At 39.3% G+C, this 26,312-nt stretch overlaps 1 protein-coding gene across 3 annotated transcripts in view; it reads left to right on the forward strand.

The window, feature by feature from the left end:
- The window catches only part of rgs3a (regulator of G protein signaling 3a), a 121,529-nt gene that overhangs the window by 73,656 nt on the left and 21,561 nt on the right, over window positions 1-26,312 (forward strand). For all 3 annotated transcript variants that reach the window (XM_006788973.3, XM_006788972.3, XM_006788971.3), the window contains one exon: window positions 13,517-14,503. In XM_006788973.3, coding sequence (XP_006789036.1) covers window positions 13,517-14,503 — 987 coding nt within the window. The remainder of the gene's footprint in view (window positions 1-13,516; window positions 14,504-26,312) is intronic.

Consider the following 26,312-nt stretch of genomic DNA (forward strand, 5'->3'; position numbering starts at 1 on the left):
GTCTTTGATCAATAGTAGACAGTGTCAGTGGTGCATCCCTCCGCTGCGTACACATGCAGACACACACAGACACACAAACGATGAATGTGATTTATCAGCTGGTCTTACACTCCCAGCTTGAACAAATGAGATGGTTGTTATAACCTGGGAACATGCATTGCAACATTTTGTCACACAGGCGAGCAGGAAACTGAAAGACAAACCCCAAATTTATGCACACGTGCGTGTAAATCCTTCACACAACCATATACAGCTACGGTCACACCCAGGGGGCAAGTATAGAGTGGAACTAGGTTAAGTGAATATGAAATCTGAACAAACAATCTCGCTTGTGCTGACCTTTATTTAACTAGATTTAAGCCTGGATCGTTTGATACTGATAAAAATTGATACATAATTGTGGATGAGCTTTTCTAAAGGAATGCTAGTTTAATTTAAGTGTAACTTTCACCCAAACCAAAACCGTGCCTTTCTTTGCACTTAGGTCTAGTCATATTTAATGATTTACTCTTTGGGCACTTGGTTTTTGTCCCCAAACGGGAGGCAGCGCCACACAATATGACTGTTTAAACCAATTTATGTCCCTACAGCATGAGTAATTGTGCATACACACGCACACACACACACACACACACTGACATAAACATCTCTGGCCTTTCTTTCTGCCAAGGCCCTTTCCAGTCTTTCTCACTGGTCACATTGTCTTCAGCTGCCTGGCGTCATGGGGCAAGTTACGTCAATGGCATTTTCTCTCTGAACCCTTGGATTCTAACAATAATGTCTTTACAAAAAATAAAAAAACTCACATTTCTGCCCACTGGCCGGTTTGTGTGATTCTTCTAAAGGTTGTGCAGGAGCGGCTATGTGCGGTGCTATTTTTAAATGAACTCGATTGGAGGGGAATCGGGCTGGATTTTGTTATGCGCTTCCAAGTTGGTGAAATACTGTATTCATTCAGTTTTCACACCCAAGAAATTATCCCTCCTCAGAGGTTTTGTTCATGCTCTCTGCTGACACTGTTTTGCTTTTTCATGATATCACAGGCACCGTCACAGCAAATAAAAGGAGAATAACAATGTATAAGAAATAAATAAAAGAAAAATAAAACAAACAAAACAAAAGAAAATAATGGAAATAATGGAAACTGTAATATTTCTAAAAGAAACAAGTTCTTTGTTTGAATATTTAAACCACACGTCAGCCACAGTGTACTGCTGATTTCATATTCTGGGACCTGTAGCATTGGACTCAAAGACTGTATTTTAAAGATGTAGATTCTGGATCTGACAAATCAAGGCAATGCAGTAGTGTCTTAACCATTTACAAGAAACACTTCAAAATTTTATTTATTTTACTTTACAAAGTTAGTTAAATTATTGTATAAGTTTCCATGGGATTAGGGTTGGGGTTTGGTGTTACAGAGGATTTATGGTTTATCAAAAAATCTACGCTGTAGCTACATCGTAGCTACAAAATTCCCCTAAAAGTAACCTGACCTGCATGTTCTGTTTATTAAAGTCGATTTCTAGTGTGTGTTTCTTTCTACTTTGTTAGTCCCAACACTCATCAGTGTTGGGACTAACGCGTTATTAGGTAACGCGTTACAGTAACTACGTTATTATTGTGGTAACGAGCAGGGTAACTAGTTATTATGCCAAAATCAGGAACGTGTTAATCGTTACTGGGATTTAGATAGACTCGTTATTCGTTACTTCGTGTGGTGGCTATCGCGGAGCTTCCACAGATTCAGTAACATTAGCAGGCAGTGGGGGCCAGCAGGTGGATGAGGGAAAGGGGAGGCAAGAGGAGAGACCCGAAACGGCCGCCGGTCCGAGTGTCAGGAGAACTAAACTTCAGGTAAGAAGTTATGACCTGCAGTCTATCTGGGTCAGATATTACGGAGCCCCGCAGGGGACATGGGAGAAAAAAAAATTAAGACAGACTTTTGCGAGATCTCGCAAAACTAACTCGGGATCTCGCAAAACTAATGGGAAGAATGCGGCTAAAACTTTTGTGAGATCTCGCAAAAGTTTTGCGAGATCTCGCAAAACAAACTCGGGATCTTGCAAAACAAACTCGGGATCTCGCAAAACTTTTGCGAGATCTTGCAAAACAAACTCGGGATCTCGCAAAACTTTTGCGAGATCTCGCAAACGTTTTAGCCGCATTCTTTGGACGCTGGCTCGAAGCCGACTGGGAGGTCGAGGCACGATGTGCCGGGAAAGCGGTGTTCCTCCCGGCTGTCTCGACCTCCCGATAGCTCGAAGCTAACGGGACGTCTCGACCTCCCGTTAGCTTCAAGCTAATGGGAAGAATGCGGCTAAAACTTTTGCGAGATCTCATCCCGAGTTTGTTTTGCGAGATCTCGCAAAAGTTTTGCGAGATCCCGAGTTTGTTTTGCGAGATCTCGCAAAAGTTTTGCGAGATCCCGAGTTTGTTTTGCGAGATCTCGCAAAAGTTTTGCGAGATCCCGAGTTTGTTTTGCGAGATCTCGCAAAAGTTTTGCGAGATCCCGAGTTTGTTTTGCGAGCTCTCGCAAAACTTTTGCGAGATCCCGAGTTAGTTTTGCGAGATCTCGCAAAAGTTTTGCGAGATCTCGCAAAAGTCCATCTTAATTTTTTTTTCTCCCATGTCCCCTGCGGGGCTCCGTAAGATATAAACCAAGTTTAGGTGTAGTTTATTTTCATTATGCTGACTTTTTCGTACTGCGTACTAGCATGACAGAGTTTTTATACAGCTGGGTGGGTGCTATGGTGTTACTGATGTTAAACTTTATTTTGTTCATAAGGTTAGTTATTAGAGTTTCCAACCATCCCGTAAAAAACGGAATCGTTCCGTATTCAGAGAAAATATTACGCGTTTCATATTGAGGTGAAAAGGAGCACAGTTAGTCCCGGACTTCAGCTACAATGAAAAAGACACAAAGCTGGAGTTATTCTGTGTCTTTATGCTGCAGCTGCATCTTCTTCTCTCATTCTCTCCCCCTCCCTCTCCCGTTTCTACTTCAATCATGAAACTGATCAATGATCAGCTGATCGGCTTTTCTCTCTCGTTTGCTTATTGCCCACTTCGTGCCAGAAAGAAGAAACCAGCGGAGATTGTGTTAAACAACAGCAGCACGTTTAAGCTTGATAAGCTATTGTTAGAATTGATTTGATATTACTTTCTAGTATCAGCTGATGTTTGCTGGAGCCACAGCTGTTAAGCTGCTGGTCATGACATCGGTTTGGTTATCTGGTGAGAGGGAAACATGAGGATGAAACCAGGAGATGTCCATACTGAATAATCAGATATAATCAGAAATAATCATTTGTGCATATTTGTGCATGTTCACAATGCATCCTGTGTTACATATTTGTGCACAAATATGCACAAATTATGAATTTGGTGAAAGATGATGTAAAGTCAGTAAAATCACGACAGTGTTATTTTTACATTTGCTCTGCAACTGCAAATAATGCATGAAAGCAGTGGCAAAATATGTGCCGAATGCCTTCAGCAGATGCTTCAGCAGAGCAGTCATTTAAAAAAATAATGAGTTGAAACCTTTGCCATGTTATTTCACTGTAACAATAAGTTCTGGTGCTAAAATATTTAAAGCACTTCCATCTCTACTAATGACTGAATATCATTTCTTAAACATAAACATGCCCACAACCTGCATCTCCAAGGTTGAACTGGCTGTCAAGTAATCCTGTGAGATTGCTTTTATTATGCCGTCCTCCTTCGCGTGTTGTTAATGTGCACAATATTTCTGCAGCCTTGCAGAAATATGGAAATAAAAATTCTGAACATTTTATTGATGGTTGCAGGCAGCAGTAGCAGCACTATAGTTGTAGTAGTAGGTAGCCTTGTAACACTTTAGGAGCTGCCCAATAATGTCACTTAATTAATATGTTCTACCTGGGATGTTCTACCTACTAGCATCTCTTCCTTCATAGCCTGGTTACACTCGATGGTGTGTTTTTGCCTCAAGTGGTGAAACACACAACTTCTACCTTTAGTAAGAACTTTTTTTTGTATATTTATTGTGTTGTAGTAGTAGTAGTATTGTGTTTTGTTGGAGGTTGTATGGCACATCGGTACTTGTTCCCTTTAAAGGCCGGTCTACATATGAATCTGTTGGTATCAGCATTCACAATCGCTGATAAATGAAAATTAAGAAAGCAGCGAAGAGACGGAAGAAACACTCTTCAGCTATGTTGTGAGGGTTGATGCCGCATAATTTGTCCACCACATGCCACTCTGCAGCTTTCCTGTTAGCAACAGGTGTTTGGAAAGCCACAAACAGCAACAATCGGATGACTCAAGTAGAGTCGAGCAAAGTTAATCCACAACTTGTTGTGACAATAAAATAAAATTTCATATTTTTTTTTACCTTATAAAATGTTAGAGAAATCTGTTAGGTTTCGTGTGTCTGAAAAAAATTGGATGTTTAATCACTGACATATTGGTACTGGTCCAAAAAAATCCTATATTGATCGGGCTCTGGTTCTCTTGCTCCTTTGCTCCATGTTTCCTTGTGCATGTTCTCTGTTTTCTGTCCCCTGACTACAGCAGAGGGTTCTGACAGATAAACGACTATTACTGTCTCATCTGTCTTCTCTCAGTGAAATCGAGGGCAAAAGAGGGCAGAGCATTGTGGTGCATGTGATGAGGCCATTCAGAGATTGATCATCTATATGGTCAGGTCCCCTCAGTGAGGTATTCATATTACATGATACAATAACGGCTCTTAAATCTTTCGACCGCAGCTTGTTCTGGACAATGCATGTCAAAGCTTGCTTAATATACGTTCGGTTGGCGCAGACATGGACGCTTTTCCACACAAACATCCGATCAGCAGCAAACATAATATAGCAATCCAATTGTATGGAGAATGAGCTTCTCACACATAGAGACAGAGACATGTCTCTTGTAAGGTATGAGCTGTGATGACATACATAGAAAAGACATTGAAAAAACAGTCTTAATAGTTAATGTACATATAAGTCTTGTAAAAGTCTCGACTCATGCTATGATTTACTTGTGTTTTTATGTAACAACCTGTGACGTGGTTTGCGCAAATGTTTTCACTTCAGGCAAGTAAACAATTTGGGCTGTGTGTGTGTGTATACGGCTAAATTTAGTGGAAAGTAATGTGGTTTATAAGTACGGTAGAAAAACAAGTTTGCTATCACTCTTGAGAGCGAGAGAGCAAGCTTTAATGGCATCACATCCCCGAGGAGCTTTGCAATCGCCCCATATGGAAAAGAATTGGAAAAAACTACAGTACAGGCTACAGAAAGAGGACTTGGTATCATTCTGGAGACCAAGCAAAGGCTCACAAGCTCAGTTTTTCAGTTGTGGAATTTTATATTCAGTAAACAAAGTGTCAGTCTGTTGTCTGTTGAGACAAACAAACTAAAAAGTGAGACTGGACATATGGGACGTCTTACACAAGGAAGAGTGCTTAATGCTTGACACATAAGAAAAAGATGATCTGAGAGAGGAAGATGGTAACACACAGCTTTTAGGTGAATACAGTTAAATATAGGTGCAGCACAAATGGGCAGGAATATAAAGATTCTCAATAAGAAGCAAGGCTGTGTTCTAAATAAAACAGGAAATACCAAAAATGCAAGTCAAACAAATGTTAATTCAAGAGCTGTGGTTGGTTCTCACACAAACACAAGTGTGTTTACAAGGGGGGAGCATTTGGTTTGTATCTGTGGACAAAGGTAAGACCTGGGGATGCCCTTTGTGTGAGGTTTAACCTTTCAGTTGATCTCCTTGCTCAAGAGTATTCGTCAATACCCCGGAGCTGATTTCCCTTTAACGAGTGATGCAATGAGACCACGATTATGCTTATGAATTCTTGATTAAGAAAGTAGTCATGAGTTACAAAACTGTAATTCAAAAACAAGTCATTATCGTCATCAGTGGGGACAAAGGTGGCGCTGAGTCACACGCTTGTGCCTGAGTAGTTGTCTCAACGTGATCACCATGCAGATTTAATAAAGAGTTGGACGAGGATGATGCTTCGAGTCAGTTTGGAATAAGGTTAACTTTGTTGTTATTCTCTGTTATCACCGTGTTCATTTGATGTGTTCCCTCGGGGCTATAAACAGGATGTCTTCTCTTGACTCCTCAGACCTTACACGTCCTTTGAAGAAATCAATATCAGATAAGCCAGTGAATAAAGGAGACTTTTGAATAGAGATAAATAGCATCATGCAGGCTTGTTGGGTGGGCTTGCATCACTTAGACAGCCACCAAAATTGCTGTTATAGTGATCCAGCAGTGAGTATGTATGAATAAGTTAACAGAGATGGAGGGAGTGGCAAAGAGGAAGGCAAGAGAGGAGAAGTCACGTTCTGTTATTTGATGGTACAAAACATGTCCAACAGCAGTGCTAATTGAGATTAGCTGGATTTATTGAGGCTGCAGTTGGATTTGGCAAGTGTGATGTTGGACACATTAGACCATTAGCCACCAGTATCACACTAAGTGGAGTGAAGTGATGCTCTTTAATGTAATGGCTTACTTAGAAATAAACAGGACACAGGAAATTAAAGGAAAGGGGGGAAAAGGAAGGAAAGCGATGAAGATGAAAGATGGCACTTTGTAATTGATAAGCGGGAGGGGTTTGGGGAAGCTTTTGGAAAATGCACAGCACAGCTGCTCCCCTGGGATAGGTCTCCTGTTGCTATGGTAACTGTAGGACAGAGGTCACATAATTGTTTGTGGGTGACCGTTCACGATTGCGTGCAGTTTTCTGTAGTATCTGTATGAGAACATAATGACCTCGAGACATGCAGACCATCAGCACAAGAATATTTACTCTGATCATATTTGCCATCATGGAAATGTGAATATAGAACCATGGCGGTATTCACTGCTCTCACCTGGTTCCTACTGTCCCACCTGGTCTGCAGCGTTAGACTCAGCTGATGGTGTGGATCACAGATAGAGTTTTGTAAAGCACAACATTTAGATCATCATCGGACAGTTTGGTTGAACATACAATCCGTGTACTGACTGTAAGTATTTATGGCACAATATGTAAAGGTGGGACAATTTGGCAGAATTGGTAGCTGTAGGCTTTTCCAAATTTCAGCAAAACATGAAAATTTTCATCAAAAAATTACAAGTGTGGCAATGTTGTATGTCTGGATCAACATGGTAAAAAATGAATGAATGAATCTCACATCATACCAATCCAGTAAGAGACAATAATGTTGTAATGTAAGGTTTCAGTTGAGCATATCTTTGGTAGCATTTTTTCATTCAAAGGGAGTTACCTTTATTTATTCAGGTAAAGTAGAGTCTCTGAAATTGTTGTGTCTTCAGTATTGTGTAGATCAGTCCAAATACCGTTTTTTTGTTATAGTTTTCAACTGCTTGGTTTTATAGTTAAAGATAATCTAGCCTCATCCCAAATTTCTTTTAGTTTGAATTTGATGATTGATTAATATCTTTTTCTTCTCTTAATCTGAAAATTATGAGCTATTTCCCAAATTAAAATGGATTCTTAGAAAATGGGAGTAAAAACTTTATAAATTATATTACATTATAAAGGTCATCATCTGCTGGTCCATCCCCACCTCTTTGCTTAAAGCCCACGTAGAGTCCTTAAGCCTGTTCTTAAATTCAGTTAGCTGCTCTGGAGGCTGTAATGTTCACTCCAACTGCAGTCTTCGTGAGCTACTGTCCTGCAACTTTTAGATGCATCCCTACTCCAACGCAGCTGAATCAAATAGTTGGAGTTGGATACCCCTGCTCTAGAGAAACCCAAACTCTGTGCTTGAGTTTGATGTTTAATTCTGTGGAGGAGGTGTAAACCAATTGAAACATTTTATACGGTCATGTGCATGATTGGTGGAACAAATATGTGGAAAATTAGAGATGGTGATATGCTGTTTTTCATTTGCCTGGACATTTAGCCATTAGCACGGTTGTGGTCATCACGCTGAACAGTTTAAACAACGTTTGTCTTTTCTGTCAGCGGAAAAAAGCGACGAGCAAGTGCAGTTAGCTCTAATGGGAATGCCATTCAATTTGAAGTTATCTGGTCAAAGGACAAATTAGAAAATAAATTGAAATTTTGTTTTAATAATAATAGAGATATAAACCTGTTGATATCTGCTTCAAAGTGTGTTCAGATCCATTCATCAGCTGTTGGGACTGTCAATTATTTATTTATTTATTTATTTTTATTAAATTTTTGCATTGTTAGTTTTAGACACAGGAAAAAATTGTATAAAACATGTAAAATTACTTTTTGTTTTATTCATTAATGAATAAAAACACCTGCTGGCTTTGTCTGGTTATCAAAGCATTAAATCGTATCTTTCCTAAGTTCAGATTTTTGCTGTTTACAAATTCAGATCAGTATTGCTGTTGGCAACTCATTTGAATATGCCATTTCTCTTCAGAATGAATCGTTACTTTGAAGGGCCATACACATGACACCAGTGAGATTTATGAGACCCAGTTCAATTCAATTCAGGCTTATTTATATAGCAACAAATCATAACAGTCGCCTCAAGGACCCTTATACTGTAAGGTAAAGAACCTGCAGACCCTACCTGGGAGAAGACGCCAACAATCACAGCAGGAACTTTGCAGTGAGGGGAAGGAAAAACCACTTCCTTTTAACATGAAGACACCACCAGCAGAACCAGGCACAGGGAGGGGCAGCCAAATGCTGCTGCTGCTGGGGGATGAGGGGAGTGACCGTAGGGAAACAGGACAAAACACAGACTTATGCCTGATTTAGATTCCTGTGGGGAACCTTTGTACGTAACCTACGTAAGTAGTTGATGTCATTGCCCACATTTATGCCTATGTGTTAATTAATGTGACGTCGTGCCAGACGATTTTGTAAAAAAAACTGGCGGGACCTTTTTATACGTCCTGGCTCCTCGCTTTTCGTTTTTTTCCTGATATATGTTTGCCTCAGGTTTTTTTCTCTACTTTGTACATTCGCTCACATCCATTTCGGGAGTTTCAGCAAAATCCCTCCAGGAATCTGCTGACATTTGTGAGTCCTTATATTGACGCTGTGATTATTGTTCTTTATACTGAGGGAATGATTGTTATCATCTCATGGATAAATTCAGTGCTGCAGGATCTTATAGGATGTAATGAACAGGCCAATCACAGTAGATGTGGGCTGATTCCCCCCAATGTGTAGTTACATTTTTCGAGAGGTGCATGTCAGGTGACGTCATAAGATACAGCATACATTTTCCACTGAAGCATAAATTGGGCATAAGGGAGAGAAAAGAAACACATGGGGATTGAGAGGAGGTGTGTGGAAACAAAATGCTCAGTGCATCACAGAGCATCACATGAAGTCCTGCAGCAGTCTGAGCCTATCGCAACATAACCAAGGGATGGTACAGGGTCGTGTGATTTAGCCTTAACTATAAGCTTCATACAAAGATAAGATGTAAGATTCAGACTCGACTCCTCTCCTCTCCTCTCCTCTCCTCTCCTCTCCTCAGCCCTTTTCCACTCACTTATCTCTTTTCTGTGCTGTTGCCATTCACTGACTCCCCTCCTCCTTTCCTCCTTCTGTTTCTGTTATCCACTTTGTCTCCTCCATCTATTCACTCTCCCACCCTGCATCTCACTCTCTCTGCCTTTTAGGGCTGGTTTTGTTTCCTTCCTTAATGAAGCAATGGTGGAGATTATATTCTGTTGAAACATTGATGACTGTGAAACACATTTGGAACACGTGTACATGCGCTATATGCACACACCGCGCACAGACGCAAGCATAGACACAAAGGGCTTGCACGCCGCAGATGTCTCATGGCCCATTAGCCTGCGTGTTTCATTCATCTTATAAGGCAGATTCAGGGAACAGACAATGTTAAAAAGTCTGCGGTCGATGTCATATTTGGAAGGTATCTCGAAATTTATTGATATGTTTGTTCTTGGTCTTCGGTTTAAGACACGAGGACATGTTGCTTAAAAGGGGTTAATGCAAAGCTCCTTGATTTTTGTGCGTGTATGTGTGTGCTCGAATGTGAGAAGGAACAAGTGTATCTGACAGGACAGGTGGCTCCATTGTGTCTCTAGCCATATCTTCAATGGCCAGGGGTTTGTGTGCATAAGACAGAGAGAGATGGGGTAGGCAAGGTGCAAAAATAGACTCCATATAAATCTCAGGTCTAAATATGTGAAGAAACACAGAAGAAAAAAATTATATATATCCCCAAACATCTTAGATTCCTTTGAAATCATCATATTTATCCTGTGACAAGCCTTGTAACATGATTAAAAGTCATCAATTACTGTCAGTGACTCACTGCTATGACTTGCACAACATGAAGAATAAATGAACAGAGGCAAAGTAAGGAGAAGAAAGGATAAAGTGATAAGCTTTACTTCCAGTTTCCTCTTTGGCTTTTATCAAAGTGCATTTCATTCTAAAAATACCTCCTATATACCCTCTATCTCACCAGAGTTTATATTGGAGGTAATGGGGTCTTGATTTTATCTCTAGGCTACAGTGGACCATTTAGAAATGGAAGGTGACGAAGTCAAAATGTATAAAGAGTAACATTAATTGTTGTATGCTCAAAAAAGTACAGTCGTTCAGTTTTAAGGTTTTACATATCAGGACATAAATCATCTTTAGTAGGTCTAAACTTGGGTTTTTTGTTTTGTAGTTCCTTCAGGGAACTACAAAACATGATTTATTATACAGTGTCAATATTTATTCAGGAGACACGAAGCCAAAATGCAGAAGCCATGTGTGAGAAATTAAATAAGTCCTGTGATTCAGTATGTTTAGAGTCGCATTTAGCACCAGTAACTTGAAGTAATTGTTTTCATGTAATTTCATGATTCTTTCACATTACTCTGAAAGGATTTTGGCCCGCCCTTCTTTACAGCGTCGCTTCAGTTCATTGCATGTTTACAGGTATTCATTTACACACAGCTCTCTTAGCTCTCTTCAGTCCTACCACAACATTTCAATAAGGTCGAGGTCTGGATTTTGATTGGATCATTGATTCTTTTCCTTTCCATTCATTCTTTTTCGGCTAGTGCGCTCTGGATCATTGGCCTGTTGCATGACCCAATTTGGGCCTCATTGCTTCACACACATAAAACATTTTGGTATACAGAGGAGTTTATGATCAACTCATTGACTGCAAGGTGCCCAGATCCTGTGGCTGCAAAACAAAGCCAAGTTTCATACCCAGGTGGTATGAGGTGTTGTCATTGATATGCTGTGTTGGAGGGCGCTAAACACTAACATCTTCACTTTGGTCTCATATGTGCAGAGGACATTGTTCCAGAAGTCTTGTAGCTTATTTGATGCATCTTTGCAAACCTAAGCTGTGTCACGACTTTCTTTTTAGAGGGAAGGTGCTTTCTCTTAGCAGCCATTCCAAACAGGTGATACTTGTTCAGTCTTTTTCTAATCATGCTGTCATGGAGTTTGACATTTACCATGCTAACTGGGGGCTGTAGAGTCTGAGATGTAGCTCTTTTTTTTCTTCAGTTTCTCCGAATCAGTGTAATCTGACCTTGGGGTGAATTTCCTGAGACGTCTTGGGAATAATGGCTACTGTCTCGAATGATTTCTACTTATTATGAACTTCAAATTGCTTGGAAATGATCATATAACCCTTCCCAGATTGATGATTAGCAATAGTTCCTTCTCTATAAATCGTTGTGTTAATACACGCCTGAATGCTTCAAATAGGCAAAGTGCCAAAACATCAGCCTTTACTGAAGCGCTTGCAGTGCACTTGCTGATGATCAATTAATTAAGTGCATTTGATTAACAGCACCTGGCTGCTAATTACCCTGTTAATTCCCAAAGAAGACTCTCTTTAATTTTCAACACTGCTTCTGCGTTTTTGTATTAGTTTTTGTTTCATATTCAGACTATTTTTTATTATATCATGATATGTAAAACCCTAAAATTAAAAGAGGGGTTATTTTTTTTTTAAAATAACTGTAGAGGCCAGGCACATCATCCACTAAGAAACAAAAAGCAATAATGGCTGATTTATGTACTTAGTATCCATATTCTTATCTTATCTCCTGCACAAGGGCAGCAATGGAAGCCGTTAATGTTAAAACATTTTGGGATTTTGTTTATGTTTGGTGCTGAATGAAAGAGCACCTTTTTCTGTAAATATGGGACAAAAGTTTAGACAAAAATACAACCAGGCCAATTGTTTCCGCAGAAACTAATTTGAGCTGCGTAAGTACACAAACGTCTTGTGAAATATCATGAGAACTGCCTGAGAGGAGGCAATATTTCTCCAGTTAGAGCACTGCATCTTGTGACTGCAGCTTATCATCATAGTTTAACTTGGCCAGTACAATGAGGCCCTTCACAAGACTTGATGGAGACTTAAACAAGTTAAAAACACCTAACACATGTTAGGTGTTCCTGATAAGAAGAACAGAAAACAGAAGAAAAATGCAGCATCACAACATCCCACTAAAAAGTTTCAACTTTGTAAGTGTTTCCTATACTCAGACTGACATGTTTAGCGTCACTGACTACTCTGTGACCTTTTTTTAAAATGCAAATTAAAATATGCGGGCATGAATGATGTGGGCCAACTCAAAATTCATTTGTAATAAACCATCTACTGTGGTTAAAGCAGCACTTAGAAAAAAAGCAGATTTTGGAAGGATGTTAAAAGGGATGGATTGCCAAGTGCATGGGAGGAGGACAAGCATTGTGCTGTTACACACACATTGACATTAGTGTGTGACAGGGTTATTATGTTAGGCCTTGGGAAATGGGTGAGGGTAGTGGTCATGTGGACTATAGCTATACTTTCAAATGTTTTGAAACATCGCAGGGGAGATAGATGGATGAAAAGATGGGTGGCTGTTTGTTTTTTTTTAATGTAGGAGTAATCTCATTAGTTTCTGCAAGAGGTTTGGTTTGTTTTCTATTCCACTGCCTCAAGGGCACAGTACCAGTTTAATTTGACTGAGTTACTGCAGCAAGCTCGAGTGTAGTGCAGCAGCCAGCAGCACTGGTGAACTGAATAGTAGTATATCACAATATGAACTCACTTGCTCTAATATTACAGTATAGTGTCTGGCATTTTATCAACTGATGCAGTGTTGGGGACAAAAATTACCAGTGAAGTTGTTTTGTATGTCTCTTTTTATACCTTGGAAGCCCAAGATGAGTATCTGAGATTTCCTTTGCTTTACCTTGGTCCACGGTGTGCTCTCTCTCATGACATGGTTGTAAGCATTCCAGATGTGGGATGTGTTCCTCCGTCTCCTCCAGGTGGCGCAGCCAGGTCATGATAGTCTCTATATAAAAATTTGCAGGAGCATTATTGCTTTAAATGGCACTGTGATCATCCCAAAAGACACTGTTTTGTCTTGTCTCGACCTGCCAGTATAACTCAACATCATTATAGGAGTATTTCAAACCAAACTCAATGAAAGTGTTAAGTCGGTTTATCCAAACAGCCTGAGGCTGACTATTCATTCTCTGTGTCTTTCTTTTTGTCTTTTCCTCTCTTTCCAGATGTTGGAGCCTAAGGTGGATGCCCCTTCATGTGAACTGGGTGGAGTAGGAGGAGATCGAGGAGGTGTATGCCTCCATCTGCCGACACGTAGCTCAGAAGGGGAGGAAAGCAGCCTGTATCCCTCCAGTCCCTCTGAGCCCCCAACGCTGGGTAGTCCTCACCCCTCAGAGCCACTCACCCCTCTGGATGAGGTCTACATGCCCCTTAGAAGTCTGGTGGGATCTGACGAGGCACTTAAGGTACCTCCAACACCACCGCCTTCCACTGAGGGTGAGGATTCCAAGAGCATAGAGGGGCATGAGATGGAACTCTGGAAGGACAGGAAGGATGAGGAGAACAAGCCAGAGGAAGAGGAGGATGAAGAGGAGGCAGGCAGAAAGAGTGTCGGGAGCGAAGGCTGCGAGAAAGAAGATGAAGGAGAGGAGGAAGGAGAGAGGAACGAGGAGGAGGTGAACTTAAACCTGGTGGTGTCAAACACAGATGAGGACAATGTCTCAGAGCCGCCTGACACCAACGCTCCCCCTTCCTCCTCCTCATCTTCGTTTGTTATCCCGGAGCTCCGCCTTGACCGCTCCTTTAGCGCCGATGCCCTCTCTTCACCCAACACTGACGAAGAAGAGTACGATGAAGACGAAGACGAGGAGTCTGAAGAAGAAGATGATGAAGACGACAGCGACGATGCCTACCTGCAACGCAGTGACAGCAAGCGCCGAAGCATGGTAGAGGGTGCCACGTGTGAGAAACATGGAGGAGGGGGGCTGAGTGTGCAAAATTCCCTCCGCAGGCGCACACACAGCGAGGGCAGCCTCCTGCAGGACCCCCGCACGCCTTGCTTCACTTCTGACAACGCCATCAACTGCCTAGAAACTGGAGGGGGATCCCACAAGGGCGGCTGGACACTCCCGTCACCTAAAACCTTGAAGAAAGAGCTGACCAAGAATGGAGGCTCCATGCATCAGCTGTGTATGCTATTTTCTGGGAGGAAGGTAAGCAACGTCACTGTGAAATACCAGTGAGGCACACAGAGAACAGGTCACGAAGTACAAGCAACAAGAAACACACACAAACAAGCACTGCAATATTGACCAGTGGTGTTTCAGCTACTCCTCCTGAATAGCCCAGTTACTTACTTTTAGTGAAAAGGGTGACATCAAGTGGTAAAGCAGAGCAAATGCATGCTCTACCTGGTGTTATAATTACATCAGCTTGTAATTAACACTTATAATTATTCACAGATTGCTCACATTTACATACAAAACACTTTAATGCTGACTGTTAAACTTTCATAAATTTCAAATGACTGTCTCATTGGCTCTCTAATGTTGTTATGTAAAAATCTGTAAAAGATCCAAGAATACTGTGAAATTATAGCATTATCTATAATAGCAGTGTGTTTCTCACATCTCATACCAATCTGTGTAAGTTTTAAGAGTCAAGAATTGTAGAAAATTGTAAAGGTAACAAACAAAATAGAATAGTGCGAAAATGAAATAATTTATGGGTTCCTATTTGAGAAGTATTTCTGCATTTTGAGATTAAGTGCTGGTAAATGTTGTTTCACTTGTCCAGCAGAGGGTAGCATGCATCGTATTGTCTGGCCTTATGCAGCTCACACTCAGTAACAGAAACAGTTGTGCCTTTGCTCACTTTGCTCAAGTGTTGAGTAATGCTAGCTGAGAAATCATTCTGTCTCATGTTCCTGTTCACTATGAAGTAATAGGTTTTTTATTTGTCCTTAGAATTATCACACTGATGGTGCACACAGACGATTAATCATCTGTGCCACTGTTTCTTCCAAAACGATTTATAGTGCTGGTCTGCACACCTGCACGCATGGTTCAGCAGAAATAGTTTGGAAAAAATGAGAAAGAAAGAAAAGAAGGATCAGAAAAATGTATTAAATGGAAGGAAAATAAGTCAGTGATAGCAGAACTCGGTAGGCTCTACTATATATTAGTAACAGAGCTGATTAAGTGCTTGCTTTATCAAAAATACTTCTCCTCTTTATCTGCCTCTCCCTCCACAAGTCTGTCAGCACACTCGGCAGCCTTAAATGGCAAGGTGTGTACACTGTGCAGGGAAGGAATGCAGCAGACGGAGCTGCAGCCTATTGGTCTTGGCAGATTCAAGGGTAATTTTACTACCTCTTGGTGTCATGGATACGCTTCCTTTGAGGTTTTTGTTTCCATTATTTAAAATGACATGCCAAATCCACTCGTTAATAAATCTTGTGACATCTTCAGGCGCAGAGTGTGTGTGTGTATGTGTGTGTGTGTGTCTGTGTTTTAGTTAAAGCTATCTAGAGCTATTTGGTTTGCAGTGTTATGCTGTTACAGTAGGATGAAATCAGAACCACTTATCAGAACCATTTAGCCACACATGGTGGGGACTTTAATTAATTTAGAATCATTGATTAACCTTGACATTGTTTTTGGAGGTAAAACAAAGAAACAAACAGAAACAATGTTGTCTGATCGTGTTTGTTTTAAACTTGCAGTGAAACTTTAGCTTCACTGATTATATTGTTTTATTACTATTTGAATAACTTGCTCATGAATATTTGACGTGCCACATCAGTTATCATACACTATAAGATACTTTGCACACAACTCAGTGCGCTGCAGGTTGGTGTGACAGACGTGTCTGGCCTTTAACAAGCACCAGGCGTCCTCCTGTCTTACTTTCCGTTCTGCACCTTTTCTTCTCACTTGATGTTTTTAGTGGCCTATCATCAATGCAAAGAGAGCCAGGGACGGACAGAGAGCAGGTCAAGAAAAATAATGTCAGTTTGTTTGACTGCGAGATTTTTCTTGCTTACTGCTTCAGTGAAACGGTAAGCAAGGACCGGACTGGTGAAAAATTTTAATATACTTTTGTCTGTTTCTTTTTAATCCTCGCATTTTTGTCTCTCGACGTTTCAACTGTTTATGTTTTATCCATGCAATGAACCTGATCCAGCTCAACTGTTTATAAATGTAAAAGTTCCTTGGTGTCTTTTCACATTCCAGCAGTTCCTGTGGTATTTTACGGTATTACATAAACTTTATAAGGCATTTCAATCAAAGACAACAGAAAGCAAAATTATAGCAATAAACTGTTTAAAAAGTTAATACCAGTAATACTTAAATTTGTGTCTTAACCAAGTAGTCAGTAGTAGTGCTCTTTCAAGGTGCTTGGTGCTTGTTTTATCTTACCGCACGAACAAAATACTTTATGAAACAGAAAGTCAAATTTGATTTCAAATAATTGTTAGTCATCTATGTAAAATCATTGTATTTATTTTTGACCACCATGAATGTGGTAAACAATATTTTTTTAATTAGTTTTTTAAAGTTTAATTTAAGAAGCTAAAATTGTTCTATGTAAACAACCAAAACAAATGGAAACCAGAGGTGATCAAATGATCCTTTTTTTTTTAACAATAGTTGGAGAAGCCAACTAGCTAAAACCAATAAATTGTATTTCCAGTGAGGTCATTACATTGACTCTCCTCTGCACAGACACCCACCCCCTCGCAGATGTCGCTGACATGTGAGGAGCTGACCCAAGCAACCCAAAGAAAGAAAGAAAAAATCTGTTTACGGGGCTTAAATGTTTGTTTGGATTTTGAATAAATATCGCCTCTCTTTACAGATGTTGGGTGGGGAAACTATTTCAGTGTGTTTACTGAATGTGTGTGATGCTTACATTCTTGCGTTGACATAAGGATGGACCCAGGCAGATAGTACAAAATGAACACTGATGAAAACAAATTAGTATGTATTTAAATTTGAAAACATCGGTGTAGTTTGGCATGATGTTATGGACACCTCTGACAGTCGTAAAAATGGTCTCAGCGTACTTCCAGCCCAATCACTGAGGCCGACTTGCAATTTTCTCTCATGCAAGGCTGCTTCTGTAGCTGTCCAGGATTATATAACGTTAACTCCCCCTCTCTTACTTTTACATAAAATAATAAAAACAGTTGTTTAACATTATTTAGCATTATTTAAAGAGAGAAAAAAAACACAATTTTGGCTTGAACATAACTTAAAAATTCAGTACGTATGCAGATGTTTTCCAGTAATGTTTGTGCACTGTGCACATAATCAGGCCGTCCAGTTCTGTTGTGTTGGCTCCTGCACAACTAATTTAATGTTATAAATATATATATATATTTTATAACTAATATCTAAAATATCATTGGGAGAGTAAAGCATACGTATTATGTTAAACAGGTTGAATGCTAGAAAAACACTCATTGAGTAGAAAAGATAGTTAGGGTTAAGCACACATTAAAGAGGTTAAAACAATAGAACACACAGCAGTGTGTTTGGAGTGATGTACCTTCAGAGAAAAGATTGGCTTCTGTTTTTCTGGCCTTTACATAATACTTTCTGTGCTGTAATAATAAGCAAGAAAAACATTTACAGGAACTTAAATATTCTATTTTAGGGTGACACAGAAAAATATGAGTAAAGCCCCAGCAATTTTCCACTAGAAACTATTCTATTAATCCTTGTCTCTCATTATTCCTCAGGCCCTAAGTTGCATATTTGTTAATTTTAGCTCAAAGGTTATAGCCCTCCATATCAAGATTGTTGTGTTTATCTCACATGGCTCAGCGCATGACCGGGCCTAAGAATAGGGTTGGTTGGTTTTTTTTTGTTTTTTTTTTACTGAATGAACTAAATAAGTTATTCATGGAAACTGTTTAAAAATACAGTGTATTGATGAGTACCAGGCTCATCTCAAGTGTTTTGTTTCAGCATAAAACAAAACAGGCGCCACAGGTAATTTGCCAGGTGCCAAGGCGCACATCACAGTCAGCACGTATCGTTGGTGAGCAGACGATACGTGAACACAGATAACGACCCACTGAACACAGATGGCGTTGTGGACAAAAACGTTTTCCTTGATTTCGTTGTACATCGTTTCGTTGGCCTGGATGGGACAAAAGGCCACAGTTCAAATGCACGCAGGGCACAGCCAGTCCACTGCAATGCTAAATGAGTAACATGTAAATATTTACTGAGACTGAGCAAACTTTCAGAGCAGTCAACACAGCATCCAGTCACTTCCTACTTATTGACAAAAAATGTGAATGAACTGAATGCAATGTTTTTTTAGGTTGTGCTGTGTTACTCCACAGTTTACAGCAAACTTTAATGGCGGGGAGTCCATAATGTAAACATAATGTGAGTGTCCATGTACGTTTCCAATAAAGGGAAAAAGGAGTTATGTAAGTCTGAACAGGACTTTTTCTTCTTTTTTTAAATTTGGGAACAATTTATTATCTCTTGTTGTAAAATCAGGGACATCTCCCTTTGTCTTTCGGTGAAGTCTTCTGTGCTTTCTGGAAGGTTCCAGAGAGATGTTATGTTATTCTCCCCTATCCCTGTCTCTGCATGTTTGATTGTTCATTTGTTTTTTAAATTTTGACTTAAGAAGGAAGAGGAATGCAGTTGGGGAGAAAGTAACCGCACATACCCACAAACCCGAGGTGGCACATATATACGTCTAAGTCTATATACATATTTCTGCATCAAACAATCCCTTAGTCAGTCAGTATGCAAACAGAGAGCTTTATTTCGTTCTTTCTTATTCTTTTTTAATGATTCATCTTCACTCCCAGCCATATTGTAACTATATTACAGAACAACACACAGCCAAGAGGTCCTCTTGCATTCTCCTTCAATTTTTCCACGTAACAGTTTCCATTTGTTTTATTTACAACATTGGCCTGAACTGTTTTGGCATATCACGAGAAGTTATGGCACTTGTAAATCACACACACACACACATGCACCCACACACAGTGCCAGTGGTTTTTCTACGGCGCACTGTTTTAATGCTGTGATTTGCATGGAGTCACTTTCTCAACTGACTTTTAACATCTTATAAAGCAAGAAACCACGTGGTAACTTAATTGCCTAATGAAGAATAAAATATTCAGGTTGAAGCTGCAGGTCCCATACAAAATGTCTCTATCCAAACCAGCAGATGAAGTGCTTTGGAGAGATGAAAATTAAGTTTATGTTGTTGTGCAGAGCCCATTAGCCCAGATAATATAATGCTATCTACTTATCCATGTTAGCCTGCCTAAAATGACTTCACATCTGCAAGCCACTTTGCAAACCACTTTCCCTTCAGGACTGGCTTTTCATGCTTAGTTATGGAGGCATGCAGTGTTCTGTGCTGGCATCTCAAAAGAGCAATACTGACAGAAATTAATAACTGTAGATTACTAACATATGATTAAATGTTGTAATATGTAAAAATGTATCTGTCTAACATAATCCTCTCTAAAAGCACAGTATAGATGAACTTGATTAAACTTGTGCTTTATTGGAGAGAAGGTTTTGACATGACTAGGCCAGCTTAGAGCATCCAAGACCAAACATGTATGCTGTGGATGTTTCAGTGCTGAGTAGAGGCTTTCCTGTTGCAATGTGCAGTTTAACTAAGTTAAACTAAGTTCAGTAGAAGTTCATAATATTCTTATTGGCTTTGAGAATGATGTTATTGCTTACATCCACTCCTTAAACCTTTGTTAGAAGCTGTTTCTCGTAGCTCTACGAACACCATTTTAACATGTGGAGAAATTCCAGGCTTGATAAGTGTACTTTAATTAATTCATACAAAAGTAAAGTAGTAGAATACAGACACATAAAAAGTGTGTCTGATTTAAAAATGTAATCTTTGTTAAAGATCTCAACGTTCATACTAGAGTGCTACTACTTAACCACTCATTCATGGAGTTGTGCATTTTTACAAAACCCCCACAACAAAGGCTAGCTAATCCTCAGTAATTATGCTTGCATTACCCTTGTTTATTTGTTATCAGTTGTTTGCCTGTTTGTGACTGTGCCTGCATTTTAATGGGCTTCGTGAATAGTTACTCTTCTGAACTGTGCATGAAGGAGTGCTTTACACATGTCAATACCAATGACTGTAGAGGACCCTGTCTCAGTAATTGTAACAGACTGCCTGACACCTGCTTCCAGTACTAACACTTAACAAAGTTAGTGACTTGCTACAGTATGAAGAACCAACACGGGAGACCTAACAGTCCTAACAGACTGAGAGCTAGGAAATCATTGGAGAGCATTGTTTCAGTTATCATCAGCTTGATGACTAATACAACATCGCGTTATCACTTGCATCTCGGGAATATGCAAGACTTTGAGCAGTATACAGGAATGACCATCAGCATTTGCTCAGTGACCTTTAAACTAATTACTGTGCAGAGTGTTTGATGATGCTTTTCTTTCGTCAGACACGTTGCCCTGATGTCAGAGCACTTACTAGCAGAGCTCAGTTCAGCAGACCCGCACTGTCTGCTCACCTCAGTCTCCTATAGTGTATTCTCTTTGGTCGGTAAATGTTGGGACTTTGGATGCTATCACTGGCATTCTCCTGACATTCAGATGACTCAAGACAGACTCCAGAAGGCCTCCTGTTTCATAGTTGTGTCCTCTGTGTGTTTGAACTGAGGTGTTTACAGCGCTCGTTGCCATAGCAGTATTTTGGCTGAGTCAGCCAAAAAATACTGCTATGGCAAAATATTTAGATAAATAAATGTTTATAGATGGTTCCATAAGTAACCCATGTACAGCTGTTGTTATTAATGATACCTGTGGCCTTTAACAGAACTGTTGTTCACATATGTGTGCGTCACCCACCAGTTTTGCACAGTGAAGCTTACGGGACATTGCTCTAGTTGGTACTGTTTGTCTTATAAAATAATTATGAGCTTAAGAAAAAAAAGCTCTGAACGTATACATCTAATCTCAGCATTTAAAGTAATGTAGCAAAGTTTTTTTTAATTAATCAAATTCACTTAAAAAGAGCAATTTTCTCAGTCTCCTGTTTTTGTCTCCAAACGCATTTGGCTCAGTGAAACAATACAAATGGTTAAACATACCAAAACTAAATCAGATCCTTCTTCCACCTATCAATGTTTTGGCCGACGGTGTATTTAATAAAATATTTAATAAAACAAATATTCCTCTATATTTAATAGCCTGCTTGCATGTTGGCATATTTCGACTATCCTGCAGAGCATCATCTGCAGCACACTGCTCCTCTTTTAACCACAAATCTCTAAAGAGGCAAAGGAGGCAACTCTAACTATGTTATATTTATTGAGATCAATAGTAGACTTTCTGAGTTTGAGAGTTAATGAATATGTGAAAATGTCTTGGCTCTTTAAAGTGTTTTGCAGCATCATGGACCGTATTCAATATGCAGTAAATGATGATCGGGTTCATTATAAAGTGTATGACTGATCGTTTTGCTCTTTTGTGGCTTTTCCTCTCTATTAGTGCATCACAGGCACCATCAGTTGCAAAGCCAACAAACCCTGCACATAATTTATTTGAAGATTCCCTTTAGAACTGCATGATGACAGCAGCCCTGTTGCATAGCTGTAATGTAGTAAAAAGGGATAAGAAGCTGGATAACTCATCTGTGTAAGGAATTCTGATGTCAATGATGTCCAGGAATACATCTAGGATTTTGGGGAGGGGGGGGGGGGGGGGGGGGTGAATTTGGCTCATTTCTCATTTATTTGGTTAGGTTTGTACTCTAAAACATATTTACTTAGTAGCTTAATAAGAGGTTGTAGTGGAAAGAATTAGATTATAGCCCCACTTAACAGGCAGTGTCATCTGTGTTGAAGTGCTGAAAGGAAAACTCACTTTCTTGCTGTGCTGTTGTTCATGCTGTAGATCGTTCTGAAATGAAGCAGTAAGAATCAGAGGGGGTAGGGTGCATTTTTATATCCCCACTGGGGATATAAAAAAAAATTGCAGGGGGGAGATATGTAGACCAGAGAGAGGGAAATCCTTCTCTACCCTCTATCATACCCTATGTTGTAAACTGACTGAGAGACCAGCATATATACCTTGTAACTGGGTATAAATATAATAGCAACAAAACAGATTTTGGCCACCAATGCAGGACACGTGTAACTTCTTTCTGTCCTTTAGCTAACTTTGGTTAACCTTTTTCTTTTAGCTAGTGCTGTGACGCGCAAACGTCAGTTATACATATTTTATTTTGCTGGATAAAAACCAACAAATCATTGGAAAATAGCAAGCTAAGTTGCCATATCAGCCTTATAAATTTGGATGAATTAGCTGATCTTATCCACTCAAGACAGTATTTTGCCTAGATAGCTTGTAGATTAGCTGGCCGCAATATCAGTCACATTCACATTTTGCTGGATGATCTCCACTCAATAAAATACTTCCAAATACTTCAAAATTTTCATCTAAGTCCTTCGCAAATTATTTCACAGATTGTAAATGGCAAATCATTCAGTACATGAAACTTGCTGCGTAGTGCTAACAGACAGAAAATACTCTTCAAGGTCGCTATTATTGCAGTTGGTAATACTGTTAATAGCAAATCTGAGCATTCATCTGCACAGTCTGTTGTCTTGGATAGACTTTGAATGAACTGTGTTCTGACTGAAGTAAAAGAGGGACATACATGGAGACAGACGTACATGTGCAATTTGTGCTATCAGCACATAAATCTGCCTTGATTTGCATTGTAGAAGCATGTAAGTGTGTCCCAGCACGCACAGAAACAGGACAAAGTCGTACACTCTGTTGTACTCCCTGGGCAGCAGAAGTCAGGGAGAACAATGCTGGTGGGATGATAGGAACACACATGCTGTCCTCACAGGATGGGAACAGAGTCAATGGAGCAATCAGCCCTGAAGGGTAAAGACAGGAAAATCACAGTTCACTCTTTGCTTGCTCATTATGGAATAAAAGATGTAATTTAGCTAATGAATAATCTTTTTATTCCTAACCCTTTTATGTATTTTCCATGGAGTTCGTTTGCTTGCTATTTTCTGTTATGACTACAATAATCTGTTGAATGCCTCACATTTAATCATGCAGCAGTGGTACTAATTAACATAAAGTACATTTAGTTTGCTATAGAGAGAGAACAATTATTAATTTCACAAAATGTATTAAATACACTGCTATAGCTTTTGTTTATTTTTAGTTGATAAAACTTTTTTTTTTTTTTTTACAAAGCAAACCATTTCTTTTAGTCCAGATTGGAGAATGACATTTGTCTTTAGCAGGCATTTTATAGCTTTAAAACAGCCGACGCACAAGAAGCACTGATGTTCTACTTTTGCTTTCAGTTTTCTTTTTTGTGGACAGGTTACTTTTTAAGGGACTATTTGCACAGAAAATTGAATGACACATTAAAAATAAAACTTTTTTAAAGCTGCTGATTTTCAGAACACATCAAAGTAAAAGAGTTTGGACATGGCGACTTAAAAATGACTGGGAGCAGATGCTTTAAGTTCTCAGTCACTCTACACATTGAGACCAATGGTAATGCCAGATATTCCATGACTGTTGTGTGTTGTTTACTTCCCTTGAGACGGAGGAAGCATGACATTTACACAAATGGATGTGTGACCCACATCATTCCCCTGCTTCTGTGTTTGGAATCTCATTTGCAGCATTCCTTCCTTCCCTCTTGAATGCCATACGTCTCTTCCTGACCTGCTACTTTCCTAGTAATCACTTTAGTTGGTGGCAACAAGCCCTTCCGCTTGGCTGTGAAAAAAATACAAAATGCTAATAACAGATTCAAGGCAGCACCTGCTACTCACAGCACTAACACTCTTGCTCTATGTGTTACCACTCTGAGCTCAGGACCGTAATGATCAACGAGACTGACCACCAGCCCGGTGATGCAACATAAAGCCAATAGGACAGTGTTATCTGGCTCCCTCATATTGATGAGGAAACATTATACTGAAACTAAAGGCAAAGAATTTATTTGCACCGAGACAGTGGTAATTATTTAGGATTTAAATAATCTGCCTTTATCAGGGATGTAACGTTCTAGTTATAAAAAGTGCAGCTTATCTGTGCAAACGCACTTTAGTGTGATCTGAACCGTCTGTATTGCTGAGGACTGTAACTGCTATATTGACCCTAGCTGTGAAGCTTTAGTAGCAGTAGTAATAAAGATGTCAAGATGTTCATCAAACATGGAACATGAAAAAAAGTCATCAGACTGAACAAGGACAGCATGATGACTTTTTAGTTTTCCTTGCTTTAGCTATTAAAGTAATAACAAGAGAAACCGAGATTTTATGAGACATGCTGTTCATTAGATATCCTGAAATAATATGTTGAAAAATCTAGATGGACGAATGTGGATTTTATCTGCAGCTGAAGCAGCCTTGAAGGCTAAAGGCTTATTATTTTACAAAATAAACACTTCAGTAAAGACACAGTTTTGTAGTTTTGCCTCTGTATACCACCACAGTGGGCTTTTAAGACTTTCAACTCTAAGTCAATGGATTTAACAAAAAAATTGCTTTAAGTATTTAGGAATTATAGACCATTTTAAACATACATTCAGAGGGTCAAAGTTATTTGGACAAACTAACATAATTTTAAATATAAGGATTTTTTTAAATACTTGGATGAAAAGCCTTTGGAGTCAATGACTGCTAGGCCATTACTGCAGCCCCCTTTAGTTGCTGCTTGCTTGTAGGTCTGAATTCTCAATTCAATTTTGTAATTAATAATTGAATTGTTGACTGACTTTAGCGTTAAACAATATCCCATTACTCTGACCTGACAAGCTCTTTGGTTACTGTATATATACATATATATCTTATATACTTATTTAAAATTAGCTCAGTGTGTGTTTGTTTTTTTGATTTTTGAATTCTGTGAGTCTTCCTAATGTAGCTGCTTCTGATTAGGAATCAGTGACCTACTTTTTCAGTCTGTGTATAACAGCCGGTTTTGGGGAGAACTCTGTAGCTGCAGCCATTTAGAATTACACGCAGAAAGGTCATCTGCTGGTCAGAAAATGTCTTAGTAACCTGACATCTTGTCAGAGCAGCTCAAAAGAGTGACGTTGTCCTAGCATTGTTCATTAACATACCATGACATGGGAAGTACTAATGCAGGAAAGCAGCCATCTCCGGAGAGGTGCTGAATAACAGGAGGCAGGGAAGAATCAGATCAAGCATTCAATATACCCAGACATCCTCACACACACTCACACAAGCACACACTCAGACAATGCACCTATTGTAACCACTTTCATAATGTAGTTAGAGTAGGAATGAGTCAGTATCCTGTCTGCTGGTCACTGAGTTTGTTCAGAGATATTTCTGATAATTGTAGTTGACCCATTGTACTGTATGGGTGCGTGTGTGTTAGAGTGTATGTTACAGTTTGGTTACACCAACAACTGTACACATTCTGACTGATGAATGCAGATAAACATCATGCAGCCACTGGGAAGACCACAAGATTATTTCCTATCATTTATAAAGGAAGCTGGAAAAACAATAACTGAAGCAGTTATATAATAACGCATAAAGAATGATAGATGCATCTAAAAAAATTTTCTCAGAGCTTTTAATACAAAGCCATAAAAGAACCGTGGAAAGAAAATGTCATAACAAAAGAAGCACATCGTGTTTATGAATATGAATAATTGTTTACAATATTCTCCCTATCTTGTTTTTCTCTTCAGACACAGGTCACCCAATCAAACTTAACTATATAAATGGTTTAACATGCCAGAATTAAAGACAGTCAGTTGTAACATTTAACATTTAACTTTAGTGTTTAATCTGAAATCATCTCTAATTTCCTTATGCTCTGAATTCAATTAATTTCTCTTTTATTTAGTTTAGGGTAGTTTTCACTCTGAAAAGGCAGTGGATGTTCAATTAATGAAAAGTTGACACAGAACATGATCTGAATCATCCCTCTATACAATGTCATCTCTGTTGTCACTTTG

This window comes from Neolamprologus brichardi, chromosome 7 (genome assembly GCF_056152115.1).
Source record: "Neolamprologus brichardi isolate AB-2024 chromosome 7, ASM5615211v1, whole genome shotgun sequence".
NCBI classification, from domain to species: Eukaryota; Metazoa; Chordata; class Actinopteri; order Cichliformes; family Cichlidae; genus Neolamprologus; species Neolamprologus brichardi.